This window comes from Erigeron canadensis, chromosome 1, assembly GCF_010389155.1.
Source record: "Erigeron canadensis isolate Cc75 chromosome 1, C_canadensis_v1, whole genome shotgun sequence".
In the NCBI taxonomy this organism is placed as follows: Eukaryota; Viridiplantae; Streptophyta; class Magnoliopsida; order Asterales; family Asteraceae; genus Erigeron; species Erigeron canadensis.
Window position 1 is genome coordinate 52,629,546 of NC_057761.1, and position 17,681 is coordinate 52,647,226.

Sequence of the window (17,681 nt, forward strand, 5' to 3'; positions counted from 1 at the left end):
GCAGACAACTTGAACAAAGGCGCCTGCCATTAAAACTTAGTCAATTTAAGCAATTTTATCTTCAAACATGCCAAAACTTAATGTAATCAACATCAAACAAGTCTCTAGTAAATTTATTTACATACAGCTCAATCACCATAAAAACCTCCCAATAAACGTGTCGTTTTTGGTTCCCTTAAATGTCGTTTCCTACTATTCACAAGTGCATTGTTGTAATTTTGATGAAAATTTGGGGCATATACACCAGCCCATAAATGGCCCACACAAACTCAACAAACACCGACCGACTTATGATTTGGCTACTTTAGAACCTAGAATCCTTGATTGTTAGGAATCATAGTTGAAAAATCAACACAATATCATAAACTTACAACTTACGATTTTGTATATGGGCATATATGTATTCAAAGGATTTAAGAAATCTCATTTTCAATATATTGTTTTTGTTAATATGTAGGTTATAGTTTGATAACGGTACATATATATTTACTACAATATTTTACAACGAAATAAAATTGAAATGTAAATGATGATTTTATTATCACATGACAAAAAAATAAATCCCACAAAATTGCAGCAAAATACGACAACTAATTTCTAGTTTGACTCATTGATGCATCACCTAGACACCTACCATATAACTTCTTCTACTAATAAAGAATTAAAGAGTGATTCATGGTAGCAGGCTAATGTTGCCAGCCAGTTTTGTGATTCATGCCAGTAGACTGACTGCAGTTTATATGTATCAAATGTTTTCCCTATATTTTTTCTTGCCTTTTTATATAAAAAAAAATAATAATTCTCTTTTCTTATAAGATATCTTCACATATTCATAAATGTTTTGTATCTTTAAGTTGAGATCTACATGTATTATTATTTCACAAGACCTACTAACCTCTATCAAAGTAGCAATTAGCTTGGCGTGAAGCGCGGGCAAAATATATCCTCTTTGTATCAGATAAAGGAGGTAAAACTATTAGTTGGAAATGCAGTCATGAGGGCTTGAGATGTCATACAAAGCCCATATTGAACTTAATTCGAAACCTATACCACCAAAGTTGCACCCCAAATTGACACTTGAACTAAACAATACCAAAGACACTGAAATTGAACTAGTCCAAGACTAATGCACCCCTTAACAAGATCCGGCTGTTTAACAGACAATACCACAAACAAAGTCATTTACATACAAAACCAACCTTAAAACCAACCAAAATATAACTTCAAAATAATTTACAACACTCCCATTGCGTATACCGAGATTTATAAATATGCAGATCATATCTACAATGACGGGATCTATTCCTATGGTTCCAGGTGGTGAACCAGACAGCTGATAAAGGGAACCATCAACCATATTGCAATGAGTCAACTAAATGAACAAAAACATACCATATTCTGAACTTGGAAGAACTTCTATTAGAAAGTCATTTAACCTTCTTACTGCAACTTCATGGTGCAACAATCAATTTCACAACGTTTCCTAAATCCAATTCTGCCTTAAATTTTAACAATTTATCATTCTTACAGATGATAAATTAGTCTTAGCAAAGAAGATCAAGAACAAAATGAGCCTAGCAAGCAAAACAAAGTGGATATCAATAATTAACGCCATATACCATACAAATCTTATAACAATAACCAGTGTCCAATTGGCACAATCTTAACTCCAGGTCTCTGGTTCTCGATCTTACTAGTGAATCCATTTATTTCTTGGATTGAGGCTGAGCAATGTACTTTGTAACCACGAAGCAGTCTGGTGGGGTAATATGTGTGTAGTAGTTTTGGATTGTTTCAGTGATTTCAAACCCGAATTTCTTGTAAAAGCTTATGGCATCTTCATTGTTTGTCTGCACGTGCAAGTAAATTTCACCAATGTTTTGCTTGCTACTTAGATCGATGACATGATTTAATAGCTTTGTACCTGCGACAATATTAAAAACTAAGTCTTCAGCTTTTAGAGAAAATATTTATCGATAATGCAGATTAGGTTCTCAATATGTAAAAATTTGGTGTTTCAAAGATCCAAGGTACCCTTTAACTTTTGAAGAACTACCAGATTTCATGAAAGAGAGCACAATACACACTCCAAGCTGGTAGCTAGAGCTGAGATGTAGACCCACTATCGAATATCTACTATAAATACAACAATCGAGTTGTTAAAGGCTCAAGGAGCACCAACAATTAACAGGATCCCCATGGCCAGGACAAATTCCTCATAAAATGAGGTACACATTCTAAAAATACCCATAACTTATTAACATGCAGGGTTAAACAAGAAAAACGCAGAAAGATCCCTGTTCAGGCTACCCGGGGAAAGTTAAGCTTTGGGCTCTGATGTACAAGGCCTAGCCCATATTCCCACACATCCAGGACCTTCCTAAGGTGTTTACCTAGGGTGGTTCAGAACCTGGGTCTCTTTTGAGACCTTCAAGTCGCCTTACCACGAGAGATAGTTTATCAATAAAAATTAAAGATCAATTGGCTAAATACTCACCAGGTGTTTCTAAGCCCTTAAGAGCCTATCACCCAAGTCATTGTGCCTAGACATGCCTTTAAGCTTACGCACATTTTTTGTTACTTACTTTCACTTAGTAAGGTTCTTCAAGTTTGCAACCATTATGTTCTTCACATTTTTGAGTCCCTTGGGTGCATTTAGTTGTAGAAAACTAGGAGTCTTTTTTTAAAAAAAACTTTTGAGGGGAGCAGGAAAACACACAAAAAAAAAGAGAACATGTTCAAATATAATATTTCCAAGATAATTTTCATTGCACACTGAAAACTCTATTTTCCAACTTATAACAATCCCATTGAAAACTCAATTGTATAGTTTTTTTAGAAATTTTCCACGTCAGAGATGGAAAACTCCTAATGTTTTCCAAACTTGCAACTATGGTTTTTCCAAAGTTTTCTAGAGATAAAAGTTCTCTTGAAAAATGAAAATGGAAAATTAGAAAAAGTTTACTGTAATTAAAGACAACCTTAGGTTTCCATATGTGTTTCCCTTTAGACACTTGTATCAGAATAGGTATCTTTGTCATGGAACTTTTGTAGCATCTTTATCTTATTGATGCCTTGGAAATTGCTATGTATTGTTAAAACATTTTATTAATCTTTTATACACAAACAAATGCATTACAAAAATAACTACGAACATAAGACCCACAAGAGTCTAAAACATTTTCTGGCCAAAATGAACTGGCTTTATCAATAACAATGATCATAGTAGCAACAGTAGTTGTAGCCAGCTAGATTTTCAACAATACAACCTTTTACATGCACGCATATGTTTGTATTTGTTTCAAAGGGACGTTTGGATAAATGTTCTGGAAATGCTTATGTAATTTTCAATACTCAGAATCAATTTACTTGCGAAACAAAATGGTGTTTCGATATGCTTTTGCTATATAAAGTTGAAGTAATCAGACAATCAGTTGTTAAGAGACTATTAGTTAAAAAAACTCGGCATTAAAAAGGACAAGCCATTCGTGAAATAGACTATAGCCGCAACTGATTATCTGGCAACTAATATAATGAGATAAGCAGAAGCAAAATCTATTTATCCAAACATGATAAACTTATTATTTGTGGTAAAAGGTTGATAACCGGCAACCCAAACCGGCCCACAACCGGCTGCCTATCTATAATGTGGGAAGCATACCTGACTCACTTAACGGTTGTAGGTATGGGGGTGCCCAGGCTTCAACTTATTATTGCAAGTCATATAATCAGTTCCAATACGCAAATCCAGACACTCACTTAGATAAACTAGAGAGAAATAGGATACTCACCAATACCCAGTCCACGGTAAGGTGCCAAAACACCTAGTGTCATTATGTATGCACGAACAGCCCCGCCTTCTTTCCTCTCAATTCGGCAGGCAATTGAACCAACACAAATGTCATTGTAATATGCTGTACATATAGATAAAAGACAAAAGCAAGCTTAGACAATATTTAAGCACCGTGAAAATGAAAACACAATGTTAATGATTTCACGGCCATTAAGCTGAATAGAATGCAGATGTCTAAATATCCTATTTATACACCGAGAAGTTCCAGAACTTTGAAATTAAAAAAACAAATACCCGTAACGTTGTTCACATATACATAAAAAGACACGATCACTAGAAGGATTAAAGCTATAGATATGCAACATACTTTCAATTTTCTTCCAATGTATTCCAAAAAGTACAATTACTTTATAATAAAAGTCCACATCATAACTTCGTGTTGATATTGGAACAAAGCTTGAAAGTACGTTGCACACATTGGGATTTTTTGGGGTGCCATTGCATGTATCGAAAAAAATAAAGTAAAAGCATGTTAAATGTCTATAACTTTGGACCTTGACATAAAAGACTGCATGTAAAAAGATGAAAAAAAAACATCAAGGAAAATAGATAAATAAACACCTTGTAAATACCAAACCACAAAATACGTTTGCTACTGAAAAGGATACGAAATAGGTAGGTAGCCACAAAAAATCAGAACAAATCTACTAAAAGCAACAATTTACGCAAATCCTAAAGAACAGCCAAGAATATCATGACAGGGACCAACAAGCAAACTATATGTTTACATGTTTAAGTTGATGTACCAAAACGCATACTCGACAACAAAATCAGTTGTTTGGGAATCCGTTACAGATCTACAACATGAAGCACTAAAGCTAAAGTTAACTTACTTATACAAATCTACAGACTTATGTACAATATATTTCATCATCTTCTAAATATATAGTCAAACACATAAACATTGAGTATGTATGGCAAAAGTAGCTACAGATCGATAGAGCTAATGGGTATGGGCTCGAAAAATTCACTTTCAGTATCTATCTGTTAGAAGATTTTATATTTTATTTTATATATAAAAAAAACCTATATGTATATATCATATCATATCAAACCAAAACTAAAATGCAATAATATGACTACTAATTTCATCGTTTACACCCTAATATATTATAAAGATAATAACCTACTACAGATACACACAAAATATGTACATATACATATATAAAAATCAAAAGAAAATAATAATAGGAAAAAAAAAAAGGATAGAATACCAAGTTTGGTAAAATCATTGGAAGAGAGGGCATCATGATAATAATTATCATTGTAACGAACAGGGAATAAAACGGAATTAAGTTTTTTTAATTGCATTAGATTTTTATCTCGCACTCCATCCAATGATATCCTTCCTTCTCCTGCTCCCATATTTTTTTTTTTTTTTTTTTTCTGTAAATCGGTTGGCGGTAGCAAAGGGGGTTAAACCCAAACAGCCAGCTACTTGCTCTGTTTGATGTTATTATTTACGTTTGCACTTCCGTGTTTCGTCTTTTTTTTTTTTCTCTCTCTCCCTCTCTAATTAATTAAGATTCTTTTTATTTACTTTTTTACCCCTCTAATAGTTGCTAGGATTGTAGTAGGTGCCTAGGTGGTAAATAATTGCATTGACATCCTCCGAAGTTGTTTTTAACTTTATAGGTAAAGTTGACCATATCATGACCTTTGTATTAAAATCAAAGGTCAAGTATAAAATATGATTTTTTAAATCTTGACCTTTGATTTTAATCCAATAGTCAATATACCAACTTTACCAATAAAGATGAGTTTTAACAAAAAAACATTTATAAGTTTTTATTTTTTTTAATATAAACTTAAATATTTCATTAAAATAAACTAAACATTATATAAACATAATCTAATCAAATAATTATAAAACTTTATTCATAATAACAACAAACATTTATAATTTTAAACAAAATGTTTTTTTTTTACTAAAGAATAGGGTTTAAACTTAAACTATACAAAACTAGAAGAAGTATTATATAAACAAATAAAATTTCAGGGGCCTAAAACGAAAAATACAAATTATTTTAATAGTGATCATCTTCCTCACATGAAAATGATATATATATATATATATAAACATGCGCAGCAAGCAATATTAAACAAAGAGTAGTACACAGCTTCTAATGGTCCCCACACGCTCCCCTACGGCTATTTTCTCTCATGCCTCGGCTGGCTTTAATCCTGCCCAACTTCATACCGTGATCAAGCTGTAGGGATGACGGCGGTGTACCCTCGACGGGTTGAGCAATCCATCAGCCATGCCGTGACCACTCCTTCCTCCTAAATGTCCAAGTTGAAGCCTAAGAGAACTTTAGGTTTTGGCGTATTGCTAATGTGTGAGGTGATACACAATTAGCCCACGGCCCCACATACACAAAAGTGCATTACTACTTTGTCGATCAATATTTTTTCATTAGACTTGGGACTCAACATGTAATAACATCTATAGTTCTATACTATACAACTTATACTTTGTAAGTTTTTATGTTCTATGTCAGAAGCTCATTTAAGTCCGTTATGCTCGTGAGCCTATTTGAGTTTGATGTTTTCGTTTATGAAACTAGCAGCAAATAAAGATCGATCGGGCTTGGCTCGAACTCGTTTGATGAGTAGCTTGGCTCGTTTTTTAACCCCTTACTTTACTGTAATAATTATTTATAAAGGCTATTTTTCTTAGAATACTTTACCATTTATAGGTTTATAAAAATAAAAATAATACGTTCCCTCCCCATAACCTAATTAAATAGGAAATAACAACGCGAATTTTGACCAAAATACTAATTAACTTAAGCTTCTACAACTTTGATCGTATGATCATATTACTGCAATTGTTAATATCGCGCTTTCGTCATTTTCAATAAATGAAGGGATAATATCTACTAAGGCCACCAAAATATTTCATTGTTTTCTTTTAGGCCACCAATTTATTATATGAGATTTATAGGCCACCTAAATTTATAATTTTTTACATTTACATTAGTTTATGCCAAAACTACAAAAGAAGAAACTGAAAATGACAAAAATACATTTTTCTTAAAATAACTTTTGTACAAAATACAAGCTAGTCCATGCACAAAAAGACATATATAAAGAAAACGAGTATAATAGAAGGAAGAACAAGTAAACAATAAAACAACAATGTAAGGAGAAAATATATTTATCGTTATAGTTGCATTGTGCCTCTAATAACGAATATGGAGATATCGATAAAGATGAAAACACAAGCGAATAATTTTAAACCCTTATTATCTAATAAACACACAAAACATAAGAAAACCCTAGCCTTTTTAGTAATTATTTTCACATTTAAAGCGTAAATTTATTTGAGGGTATATTAGTCTTATTATATTTATAAGGGTATCATTTTCATGACAAGTAATTTTATGTAGAATTTTATAAATGAATAAAAATAATATTTTAGACGGTTTATAAGTCTTTTATAATAAATTGGTGGCCTAAAAGAAAACAATTAGATTTTTAGGTGATCTTTGTGGTTATTATCCCATAAATAAACATGTCAAAAGCTGCCGACCAACTACGAAGGAAAACGGTAAGCCACTCGCATGCACCTATCGCAAACAACGAATAGGCAACTTTTGACGAATTTATTTTTAAGATGCCAATTTTAGCATCCAAATCAGTTATTTCATGGTTTTTGTTAATTGGCGTAACATTACAAATGGTGACCTACGAACGGATCTCTAATTTACGATTTACGAATGTTACGTTTTTGGATAATAATGTTAATGGATACGTTCAATATTTTATGTTATACTCGGTATTAACCAATTTATCTCCACTACTTTATAAAAATTACTATTATATTTGTTCTCATAACACTTTTTAAAACTCTCTCTCATAATAATGTCCATATTCAAAATAATCATTTTACCTTTAATTAATTAATTAATTCTTTATCTTTAATTTATTAATGAGTTAATTTCAGAATTCATCCTTGTGGTTTACTCATTTTCGTGGTTTAAATTCCTTTTCAAGAATTTTCATAAAATTCGTCCAAAGTACATAGTTTTGTTGCAAGTTTCATCCCTATAACTGATACCATCTATTTAATTCCGTTAAAACATATCATGTGTCCCTCACCTGAGAGCACTTTAGTCTTTTAAACCCATGCATGCCTTCCTTTTTTCCCTTTCATGCTTTATCTCTTCTTTTCCATTTTCAACTAAAAAAAAAGCCCTAAATGATATATGAATATATTGTATCAGACAAAATCTACAATCATCTATCACCACCAATTTACCATCAAACTTCCTAAAATCTAACCATTAATTCGAAAGTCGTTGTTCCCCTTATAAATATCATTAACAATTACTCATAGCAATTCATTGAATTCTTCTTCTTCATTATATAAATATGGATACATACACTTTATATATACATACTTATTTACCTTCAGATTTGGAAAAAAAAGTCCTTTATTTCTTTCATATTCGATATAGAGATATATATAAAAAATATAGCAGATACGTATATCTACATATCAAGATATAGATATATAGATAGGAGATATAGATATATAGACCCATATGTATTCACTGGTTGGCGGTGAATGGAGGTAAAAGAGGTTAAAAATGGGTATACTTAAAAAATCAAAATGATGGTAATTAGAAACAATGAAAGAAGCAATTGTAGTTGCTTTAAATTATCCAAAATTTTCTTGCATGAACTTGTTGGGGGACCAAAGAATTTTTTTTTGTATAATAGTGACAGTGGAGGGTTTAAGAGAGATTGTAAATTGCATAAACTTGTTTTCTTGTAAATAGATGAAGTGTCTTTCTAAAGGACCTTGCAATTTACAAAATATCACTATTTGTGTCTACCGATAATGTAGAAATTTTAGGATTTTTATTAGGTAGAAAAAGCCATTTGTGTTTACAGGTAATGTAAAGTCAAGTTACTAATCATATGGTGTGTGGAAAAGAAAGAGAAGAGAAAAAGAGGGAGAGCTGGTGTGGGGTGAGGAAAATACGAAACTACCCTCACAAGTGGGGCACATGACATGAGTTAACGGAAAAAAAAACTAATGTCATTAGCCATAGGGATGTAACGTGCAAATAATATGACAAGTTTGGACGTATTTGTTTAAAATTTTCGAGTAGGGATATAAACCATTTCAAGAATAATCATTTTTTTTAAAAAACTAACTTACATTAATCTCCTAAATAACTGAAGAGTGTCTATCATAATTATGGTATTCAATTTTTATTCTCTAGATTAATGTTTTGAAGTGGTATCTTTACGTTTTCATTTTGGATTCTAAACTAATTGATACTTCTGTGAAATTATTGTTATATTTTTTTTGAAAGTTATTTTTTAGGAAGTTATGATTAGGCAACTACAATTCCCAACTTGTAAATGGTCTCATCGACATAATGTTTTGGAGTCTATTGATCAGAGAGAGTAAGTTTATATATATGTCGATGATTGAATGAGGCGCCCAAAATCGATCTCGTTTAAGGCTTCCGAAAAGTTTAAGCCGACACTGCGGGTACAACGTACATTACAAGCTGTTGAAAAAAAAAGAAGAAAAGAAACGTTAACCAAACCAAAAGAGCTTGTCGAATGGGTTGGACGGTTTTTGTAGATTATTTATATACAACCTGATCATTGAACCAAAAGAGCTTGGCAATTCGAATTAGCCAGCTCAGTTAAGTGTCAGGATGTGCATTGTAAACCAAATTAGCCTCGATTCTTTCTATTTTTTGCTATTTAATTTCTATTAGAAATTTTTTATAAATAAATGTTAGATCGACAGAGAGTGAAATCACTACATCATGGCTAGAGGGCCCAAATCCGCTATATATTTGACACGGCTTTGCCGTAATGCTAACCAGGGAAGGCAATCCGATTGGGAGTCAAAGGATCCATAGTACATGCAGCCTCCCGGATTTCATAGTAAAACAGTAAATGTGAAGCACCTAGTGCTTTTGCAATTACATTATACCTATTTTGCTAATTGAATATAAAAAATGATAAGTTTAAATATAAATTATATAAATAAAATCAAAATAAAAAATGTAATTATTATATATACTATAATAAAAGAATTGGATGTGAACAGTGTTTTTTTTTCTTTATCAGTGTTTTAAAGATAAATAAAAGGATTAGCAATTATGAAACAAAAATAATTTTGGTGGAGTGATTGGTCTTTATGTCTTTGCTTTGTAACTTTTTGTTTTTTTATACTTTTACTACATTTAACATTTTTTGTATGACTTTTTAAAATGTTCTAAAATTTTTAAAATGCTATATATTTTTTTATTTACTATTTTTTGGTTTTTTTATTATTTTTTTTGTTGCATTTTTAAACATTTAGTTTTATACCCATTTCACATGTAACATTTGGTTTTTTTTTTATAACTTCTTCATTTGGTTTTCGTATTTCTTTTGGTTTTGTTTTTTTTGTTCTCTTTTATATTTTTTGGGTTGGTATACTCCTTTTGTTTTGTTTTTTTAACATTTGGTTTTCAATATTTTTTTTCTCCCGTAAATTTGTGTTTTTTTTAACTCCATCCATAAACAAACATTTTTAAAAACTTACGCCGCCCATCGGGCAGCATGAAATTCTTACTTTGGTAAGAAAAAGGTCGTAACATGCCTTGGTTGGTGGGTGGGGGTGGGGGAAAGGGTTCGAACGAGTAAACCTAGACTCAATTTGGTTCATAGATTGGATTGGCCACGAAGCCACACTATTATGCAGACTCATAGCCAGATATTAGTGGTGATGGCTCAAGTTGTTGTCACGAGCCGGTTTTTTATATATACTCTAATAGTTATAAGAAAAAAAAAGTAAATGATGGGTTCTATGATTATGGTTGATTAGTAATGGGTTGAGAATATTACGTAATATCCATTGTTTGGTTAATGGTTGGAATGATTTCTGTTATTGACTTTGACGAAAACTGGTATGGGACCGATGTGATAACTCTTCACGCAAGTTAAATTGGAATTATTGGATAATATTATTCATTTTCATTTATAAAACATAACTTGGGCCATAATAATAAAGACTTCAACCCCGAACTTGGACCAAGCTTGAGTTGATTAGTAGCCAAACTTTCAGAACCAATGCAATGAATTACTTTGTTTAACAAATTACTCGTATATATTTGCGACCAAAATAGAATGAACTTTATCTTGGACCAAGCTTGAGTTGATTAGTAGTCAAACTCATTTGCAATTTCGCATCAATATCTTTGTCGCCTTGTTAAACATTAAAACATATATTTATATATATCCACATAATAGTATATACTATTAAAAGTCATAATAAATCTACAAATAGGGAATATCTTCCTACAATGTGAGGTAGCAACTTCTCTATATTACATCTTTAAAAATAGTCCAAAACAAAATCTGTTTACCTTTTAGTCATCTTCAAAACTCCGCCAAAATCTCATTTTGACTTCATAATAAATTAACATTCAAAATCTCATTTAATTTCAAAACCATTTTCAATTTCGCTTCTTTTTCGTTTTCATCAAATTTTTCAACAATCACAAATATTATTCTGCCATGATAAAGCAAGTAGAGGTGTTTTTTATGCCATAAAATAAAAACATACTGTAATTAATTAAAAAAAAAAGATAAAATTAATAATAAATCAAACATTCACATATACATAGTAACTTTATTATGCTAAATGAAAAAACAAAAATGGCAGCATCGAAATATGATAGAAATGAGTAGTTCTTTAACACTGAATTATTATCATCAAGAAAAATTCTCTAACAATTGTTGCATTCATGCATATATTAGTCAAGCAACTCAAGTTAATATGTCGAAAATGATCTCTATATTTTGAGTTGGCCATTGAAGAAACTACACTCTTTGATCGGATTTTATTAACTTGGTTTCGAAACAAATGAAACCTTAATTTAAATTAGTGAATAAATAAAAAGGGGTAGTTTGAATAGATATGATTTGAAAATCTTTTTTGGGGTAATTTGTTTAAATGAGCGTGTAAGTTGAGAATGTGCTAAAAGTTAAAGATATTTTGGGTTTTTAAAAGATAGAATGTTAAAAATGGGGGAAGAGATGGTTTGTTAAAGAAATAAGAAAACTAGTGTAGTTTGGTATCAAATAGTGATAAAAAGAGTTAAAGCTTTAAAAAAAAAAGAAAAAAAGAAAATGTCAAACCAGGTTTAGTTTGGTATCAAATACGAGAAGTTATGTGATAATCAAAAGTGGCCATGACAACCTTACAATTTTTATAAAACTTTATATTTTTAGCACTATTTATATATATTTACTTAGTTTAAAGGTAATTGACAATCCCAGATTTGCATAATTTAACTTTATAGTTTAATTTTAACCCTTGTTAATATTATGAACACCATTCGGCAACCCCACATTAAGAATTTTGGCTCCAGAATACGAGTAGAAGTTTTGGCACCAAATATATTTGAAAATGTCAGGAAAGTGGTTTATAAAGATCCATAATAATAATCAAACAAGTAGCATATACGCGGTAACTTCATTTTTTCCCTATAAAACTCGATTCCATTCCATCGACTTCATACATCCATCAATACTTCATTTCTTTTACTACTTTTTATGCTTGTTATAATTGCTCTACCAAATCATGAAATCTCAAGTTTTCTTCCTTGTAACCGTTCTTCTAGTATGTTCATCATATGCAAATGACATCCCTGAAGTGAGGTACGATAGATGGTGTTTTTTTTCTCTTTCTTTTTTTTGAACGGCGAGGTACGATAGGTTTTATCTTGTTATCACATGCTATACATGTATCGATTAAATTATATGTTACGTGTGTAAATTATTAATGGAGTATTTTTAACATATCAACTCTTTTTTTTTTTTATCATATTTGTTGGTGACATGTTTATTATTAATGATATTTTTAATTTAAAATCATTGATAGCATTTATATCTTCTATATTAGTATTATTATATTAATGTTTATACTTTCAAGTTTAATTCTAGTGATGATTTAGTGTTGTTATTAGAAAAAAGATAAAACTCTTCGTGTATAGATATTTGTATTTAAATATAATATGATCAAATTAAGATTAGTTAGATATAGAGTATGAATTTAGATTTTCAAAGTCGACTTTTTACAACTTTGACTTTGAATATCTTTGTTTGTATTGTATAATATTTGATAAAAATTATATGAATTAATTGAGTTTTACATATGTTTACATCAATATAACTTTTATTCAAATAAAAATATTTAAGGTAAAAAAAAATAGACTTTGAAAACTTAAAAGTGGGAGACGGGAGAGCACGTGTTTAGGTTTCTCTATTATGAGTAAACAAATAACCTGCCGTTTTTAAAAAAAGCCTTGTGCCCATATTAATTTGAACAGCCAATTAATGGTCTTGAAATTCACTTGTATGCATTATATACCTGCAGCAGCAATGTGCATCGTAAACTGATCGTTGGAGCTTTTTTAAAAGGAGCTTTAAAAAAGATGACTCCAGCGAACTCAAAAAAAACTGTTCCGAAAAATATTCCTGGTACTCCGAAAAATATTTTTGGTACTCCGGAAAGTGTGCCTGCTGTTTTAAAGACGCCGCCAAAAAAAACTAATTCTGTACCGAAAGATTTCATAGCAAACAAGGCAGAGCAGTTCTTAGGACCTGACGCTAAACGAGGTTTTCGGGTTGGGTTCAAAATAGGGAAAGAGTACTATTCAGTGCAAAATGAATGTCAACAAACTTTGGAGTGCAAGCCTGCTTCCCGTCTTTTTCCATGTTACCGACCAACGATGAGTAGCTGTCTTCCTTTTTGCGTTGTGGAAGTGCAGGTAAACAACGGAACCAGGAATTGCTCCCAGACATTTGGTGAACCACCTATAGAAACACCGTGCACTTTTTCCTCCGGTGTTCTATATTTGAAAAATGAATCTATCCCATATGACTCTTATCGCACTGAATGTGTGTTTAATTAGAAATTGTGTTTCTTATTTACTACTGTTCAATTCGTGATTACTTTAATTTAGCCTTGTGTGTATGCACACCGGCAGTGTATGTTAATGATATTTTCTAATGGGATATTTACCTAAATAAACAGAAGAATGGGGCCATTTTACAAATTAAACACCCTTTTCAAAAGTCTCAAAATTCAAACAAAATACGTGTGAGATAATTGTATAAAACTCACGATGATTAATTCTACACCCAATAAGAAGACTACACGTCTATGAGGATAAATATAATCGGTAAAGTGGTACGGTCACTGATAATTCAGATAGTTGGCTAGAGCATGTGAAAGCATTAAGTATTTTATCAATGTGAAGTATGAGTTAGAGTTTATGAGGATTATCTTGGCCAATCAAGCACCCATCTTAAAAATGGTGAGCATGGTTTTCTGGTTTATAAGGATGAAGAGATAAAGATGTTAAGAATTGTCGTAAGGTATCCACGTGCATCAGTAAAGAATTGAGAGCATATGCTCGTTATGATTTATTGAGTTGCATGTCACTTTTTTTTTTTTTGTATGTTGTTGGTAACATGAATACATAGGCTAAGTGATGGTGGTGAAATGGTGATGCTGGAGTATCTTCGGAATGTTGCTTCAAGCTAGGGCATTTAATAATCTCGGCCCTGAAAGCATTCTAAACTTTAGTAAATTAATGATCTGTTATTTTTAGTCATCCTAAAAGTCTAAAATATAGACATAGCATTCTTTTTTGTTTGCTAGCTTGTCCATACAAGCTACTAAGCTAGCCTCGTCATGTTCTCATGGATAGTAGTCTCAAATTAACCGTCTTTACTACTACAACAAAATTGGTTTATTCCGATGGAACTTTGCCGTCGGTATAAAAGGGTGGGTAAATTGTTTACGTCAGAGATAAATCCGTCGGAAAATGTTTCCGACAGATATTTCTGTTAGAAATCTGTCGGTATATATAATTAATAATCTTTTAATTTTCCGCCGGAAATTTAAAATTAGCGACGAAATTTGTGACGGATTTCCAACAGATCTTTAACTGATTATTAAACATTCGATCTACCGACAGAATTATTCCAACGGAACTTTCACCTACAGCTTTTCTAACAGATTTTTTACACATATTCCGACAGAATTATTAACTGTACAAAATCTGTAGTTAAATAAATAATAATTTTCCTGCTTAAATTTTATACAACCTACACTAAAACAAAAGACAAACGGAAATTTCAAAAACAAACATCCAAATTGTATTCTTCAAAATACAATCTGATCCAAATGCACAAGATATACTAGTTTCAAAAACGTGCAAGGATAAATATATAAAGAAATAAAACTGGCTAGATTATATTCATACACTAAGTAGATGGTGGCATCTTGGCTTGGTTTTGCATAAAGTTGGTAACAACCTTCATTTGATCTTCCAAACTTTTTACTTGTAGCTCTCTTTTTTTTCTCTTGTACTTCCAATCTTTTCATCTTAAGTTCCCTTGCTTGTTCACTTTCTTGCAACTCGGCTACCTTGGTCTTTACTTCATCTGCCTCCCTCTCGGCTATCTCTGCCTGTTTCTTAGTCTTTTCATGTTCTCTCTTTTGCCTTTTTACTTCTTTCAAAGTTTCCACCTATAAAAATAAGTACATACATAACTAGCAGCTCGAGTACATGTAAATTATCAAACCAGATTTTGATAATTACTACAACCATCCCAGGCAGCTATCTAGCATATCGGGGCTATCATAGTGAAACTACAACCAACTAAGCTAAGAAACTAATATATCAAGCTAGAAAAACAATACCGAGCAAATAATAAACACTCACTAAACCCCATTACTTATTTAAAAATATATATAGCCGATGAAGTAGCTGGGCAAATTAATAATACAAGTAACCAACTGACCACATACCTAATCAAGTAGCTGATCAGAATACTCGCACTTAGTTAATGATATAAACATATACTTGTTGCAATTATGATCTTTGAGCCTTTTCTTGTAACTGCTATATTTGTCCTACATACCAGCAAACCGACCACCAACAACCAAAACTAGACAGGCCGACGAGTTCACTTACTAATCCAACATATGTAACCAGGCAACTCAGCAACTAATACAAGAGAAATCTTGCCGGATAAGCTAACATATTAATGCTAACAAAACTAATGGCATATTTTAATGAGGCTATAATGGAAACAATCGACCCATAAAGAGGCAAAATGCAGAAAGCTAACCAAAACATAAAGTACAAGGTCAAGAAATAACTAACCTCTTCAGTAGAAGGACCAGCCTAATAACTTCCAAACAAACTACGGTTGTTCAATGTCTCTCCAGCCATAGACAATATATCTTTGGTCGTCCCAAATAAGTTTTCCTTTTTCATCCCTCCATATGCCTTCTCCCAAAGAGTTGACACAATCTGTGATGGGTGTTTCCCTTTTTCATCCTTTCACATGCATTCCTTTTGTTCGCTTGTCCATACAAGCTACATACTAAGCTAGCCTCGTCATGGTCTCATGGATAGTCGTCTCAAATTAACCGTCATTAGACATCTTAATTAGATGGTTTCTTATATCTATATTATTGATCATTGATGGCTGATTCATGAAACTCTTAACTAAAATTGATGTTACAATCTAGGGGGAAAAAAACCATTATGTAAGTGATGAAAATGAAAATTGTGATTTGAGTGGAAATTTTAAATAAGAATAATTATTAATTAAATAAAGTGTGTGGGTTTGGTTGATTATTTGAAACATATATATATATATACACGACGAATAAATCAATTTTAAAGCTAGCTAGCTAGGTACGTTATTTGAACAGCCAATTTTCATCGCTATGTTCCAGGTATTATATTATGGTCATGCAATACACTTAATCGGGTCGGGTCAAACAAAAATAACACTAATAATCTAAGTTTTCCATTCAAATTACCAATACATAGTTTCTAACCAACAAAAAACTACAAAGACTTATGAATATAACAAGAGAAAAGGCGTTGGATTGTGGATTGTCGGAGAAATACTTTGTTACGTGGATTATGGATTGTTGGCTAAAACATAAAATTATAAATGGACTAAGTGAATTATGAGTTATAAAAACTAAAAAGGTAAATTTTATTTTTTCTGGAGCCTAAAACTCAAAAAAGGGAGAAAAACCTTGTTACGTAGGTTGTGAATTGTAATTGTGAATGAACTAAGTTAATTGTGAGTTATAAAAACCAAAAAGGTAATATTTATTGCACTATTAAATTTATTAAACGTATCAAAAGTTTTTTAAAAAATAATTCCTTGGGGGGCGACTTAAGAGATATAAATTATTTTAGACAAAATATGAATATATTAGTACTACTAAACGAAAAAACGGTGGTGACCCGGGCCCCCACGGTGTTAACAAGTGTCAATCTTAGCTTTGAATCTTAAAGAAGTCCAAATTGAGGATAGTATGTTATTTGAAGGGCTGAAGTGCATTTCTCTTGAAGATGAGGCGTCAAAATTGTGTGGGTTATAACTTCAATATACCCGTTATTTTTGGATCTTCTACAATGGATGTTTTCTTCCCATATATCAAAAGTAGCATAACAATAGCAGATGCAGTAGTCTTTTTCTCTTTTTCTTTAAGAAATTCCTTCACGAATATATCACAATGTAGATCCCTTTTATTTTTCGTTTTTGTTCACAATCTGATTACTTACCATCAGATTTGTGTCTTGTAATTAATATTTATCAATTAATGGGTAATTTATATGACTAGTTACTTAAATCTCTTCTGTTCTTGTTTCTTTTTGATAATCTTTTCATGGTACCAGAGCCAGTTTATGTATTTTCCGATTAAACATCTTTGAATCAAAATCCCTCTTTCATTTTATTAGGGTTCTTGTTTATTTCT

General features: G+C 31.5%; 2 protein-coding genes across 2 annotated transcripts; one reads left to right on the forward strand and one right to left on the reverse strand.

Annotated features, from left to right (window-relative positions):
- Positions 1-1,394: 1,394 nt before the first annotated feature.
- On the reverse strand, positions 1,395-5,318 carry LOC122580653 (N-alpha-acetyltransferase 50). Its single transcript, XM_043752924.1, has 3 exons — positions 5,068-5,318; positions 3,792-3,914; positions 1,395-1,924 (listed from the first exon to the last, which is right to left on the reverse strand). The coding sequence occupies exons 1-3, from the start codon at positions 5,216-5,218 to the stop codon at positions 1,707-1,709; spliced, it is 492 nt and encodes a 163-aa protein (XP_043608859.1). The 5' UTR covers positions 5,219-5,318; the 3' UTR covers positions 1,395-1,706.
- Positions 5,319-12,416: 7,098 nt separating this feature from the next.
- On the forward strand, positions 12,417-13,935 carry LOC122586098. Its single transcript, XM_043758205.1, has 2 exons — positions 12,417-12,538; positions 13,257-13,935. The coding sequence occupies exons 1-2, from the start codon at positions 12,462-12,464 to the stop codon at positions 13,792-13,794; spliced, it is 615 nt and encodes a 204-aa protein (XP_043614140.1). The 5' UTR covers positions 12,417-12,461; the 3' UTR covers positions 13,795-13,935.
- The last annotated feature ends 3,746 nt before the right edge of the window (positions 13,936-17,681 follow it).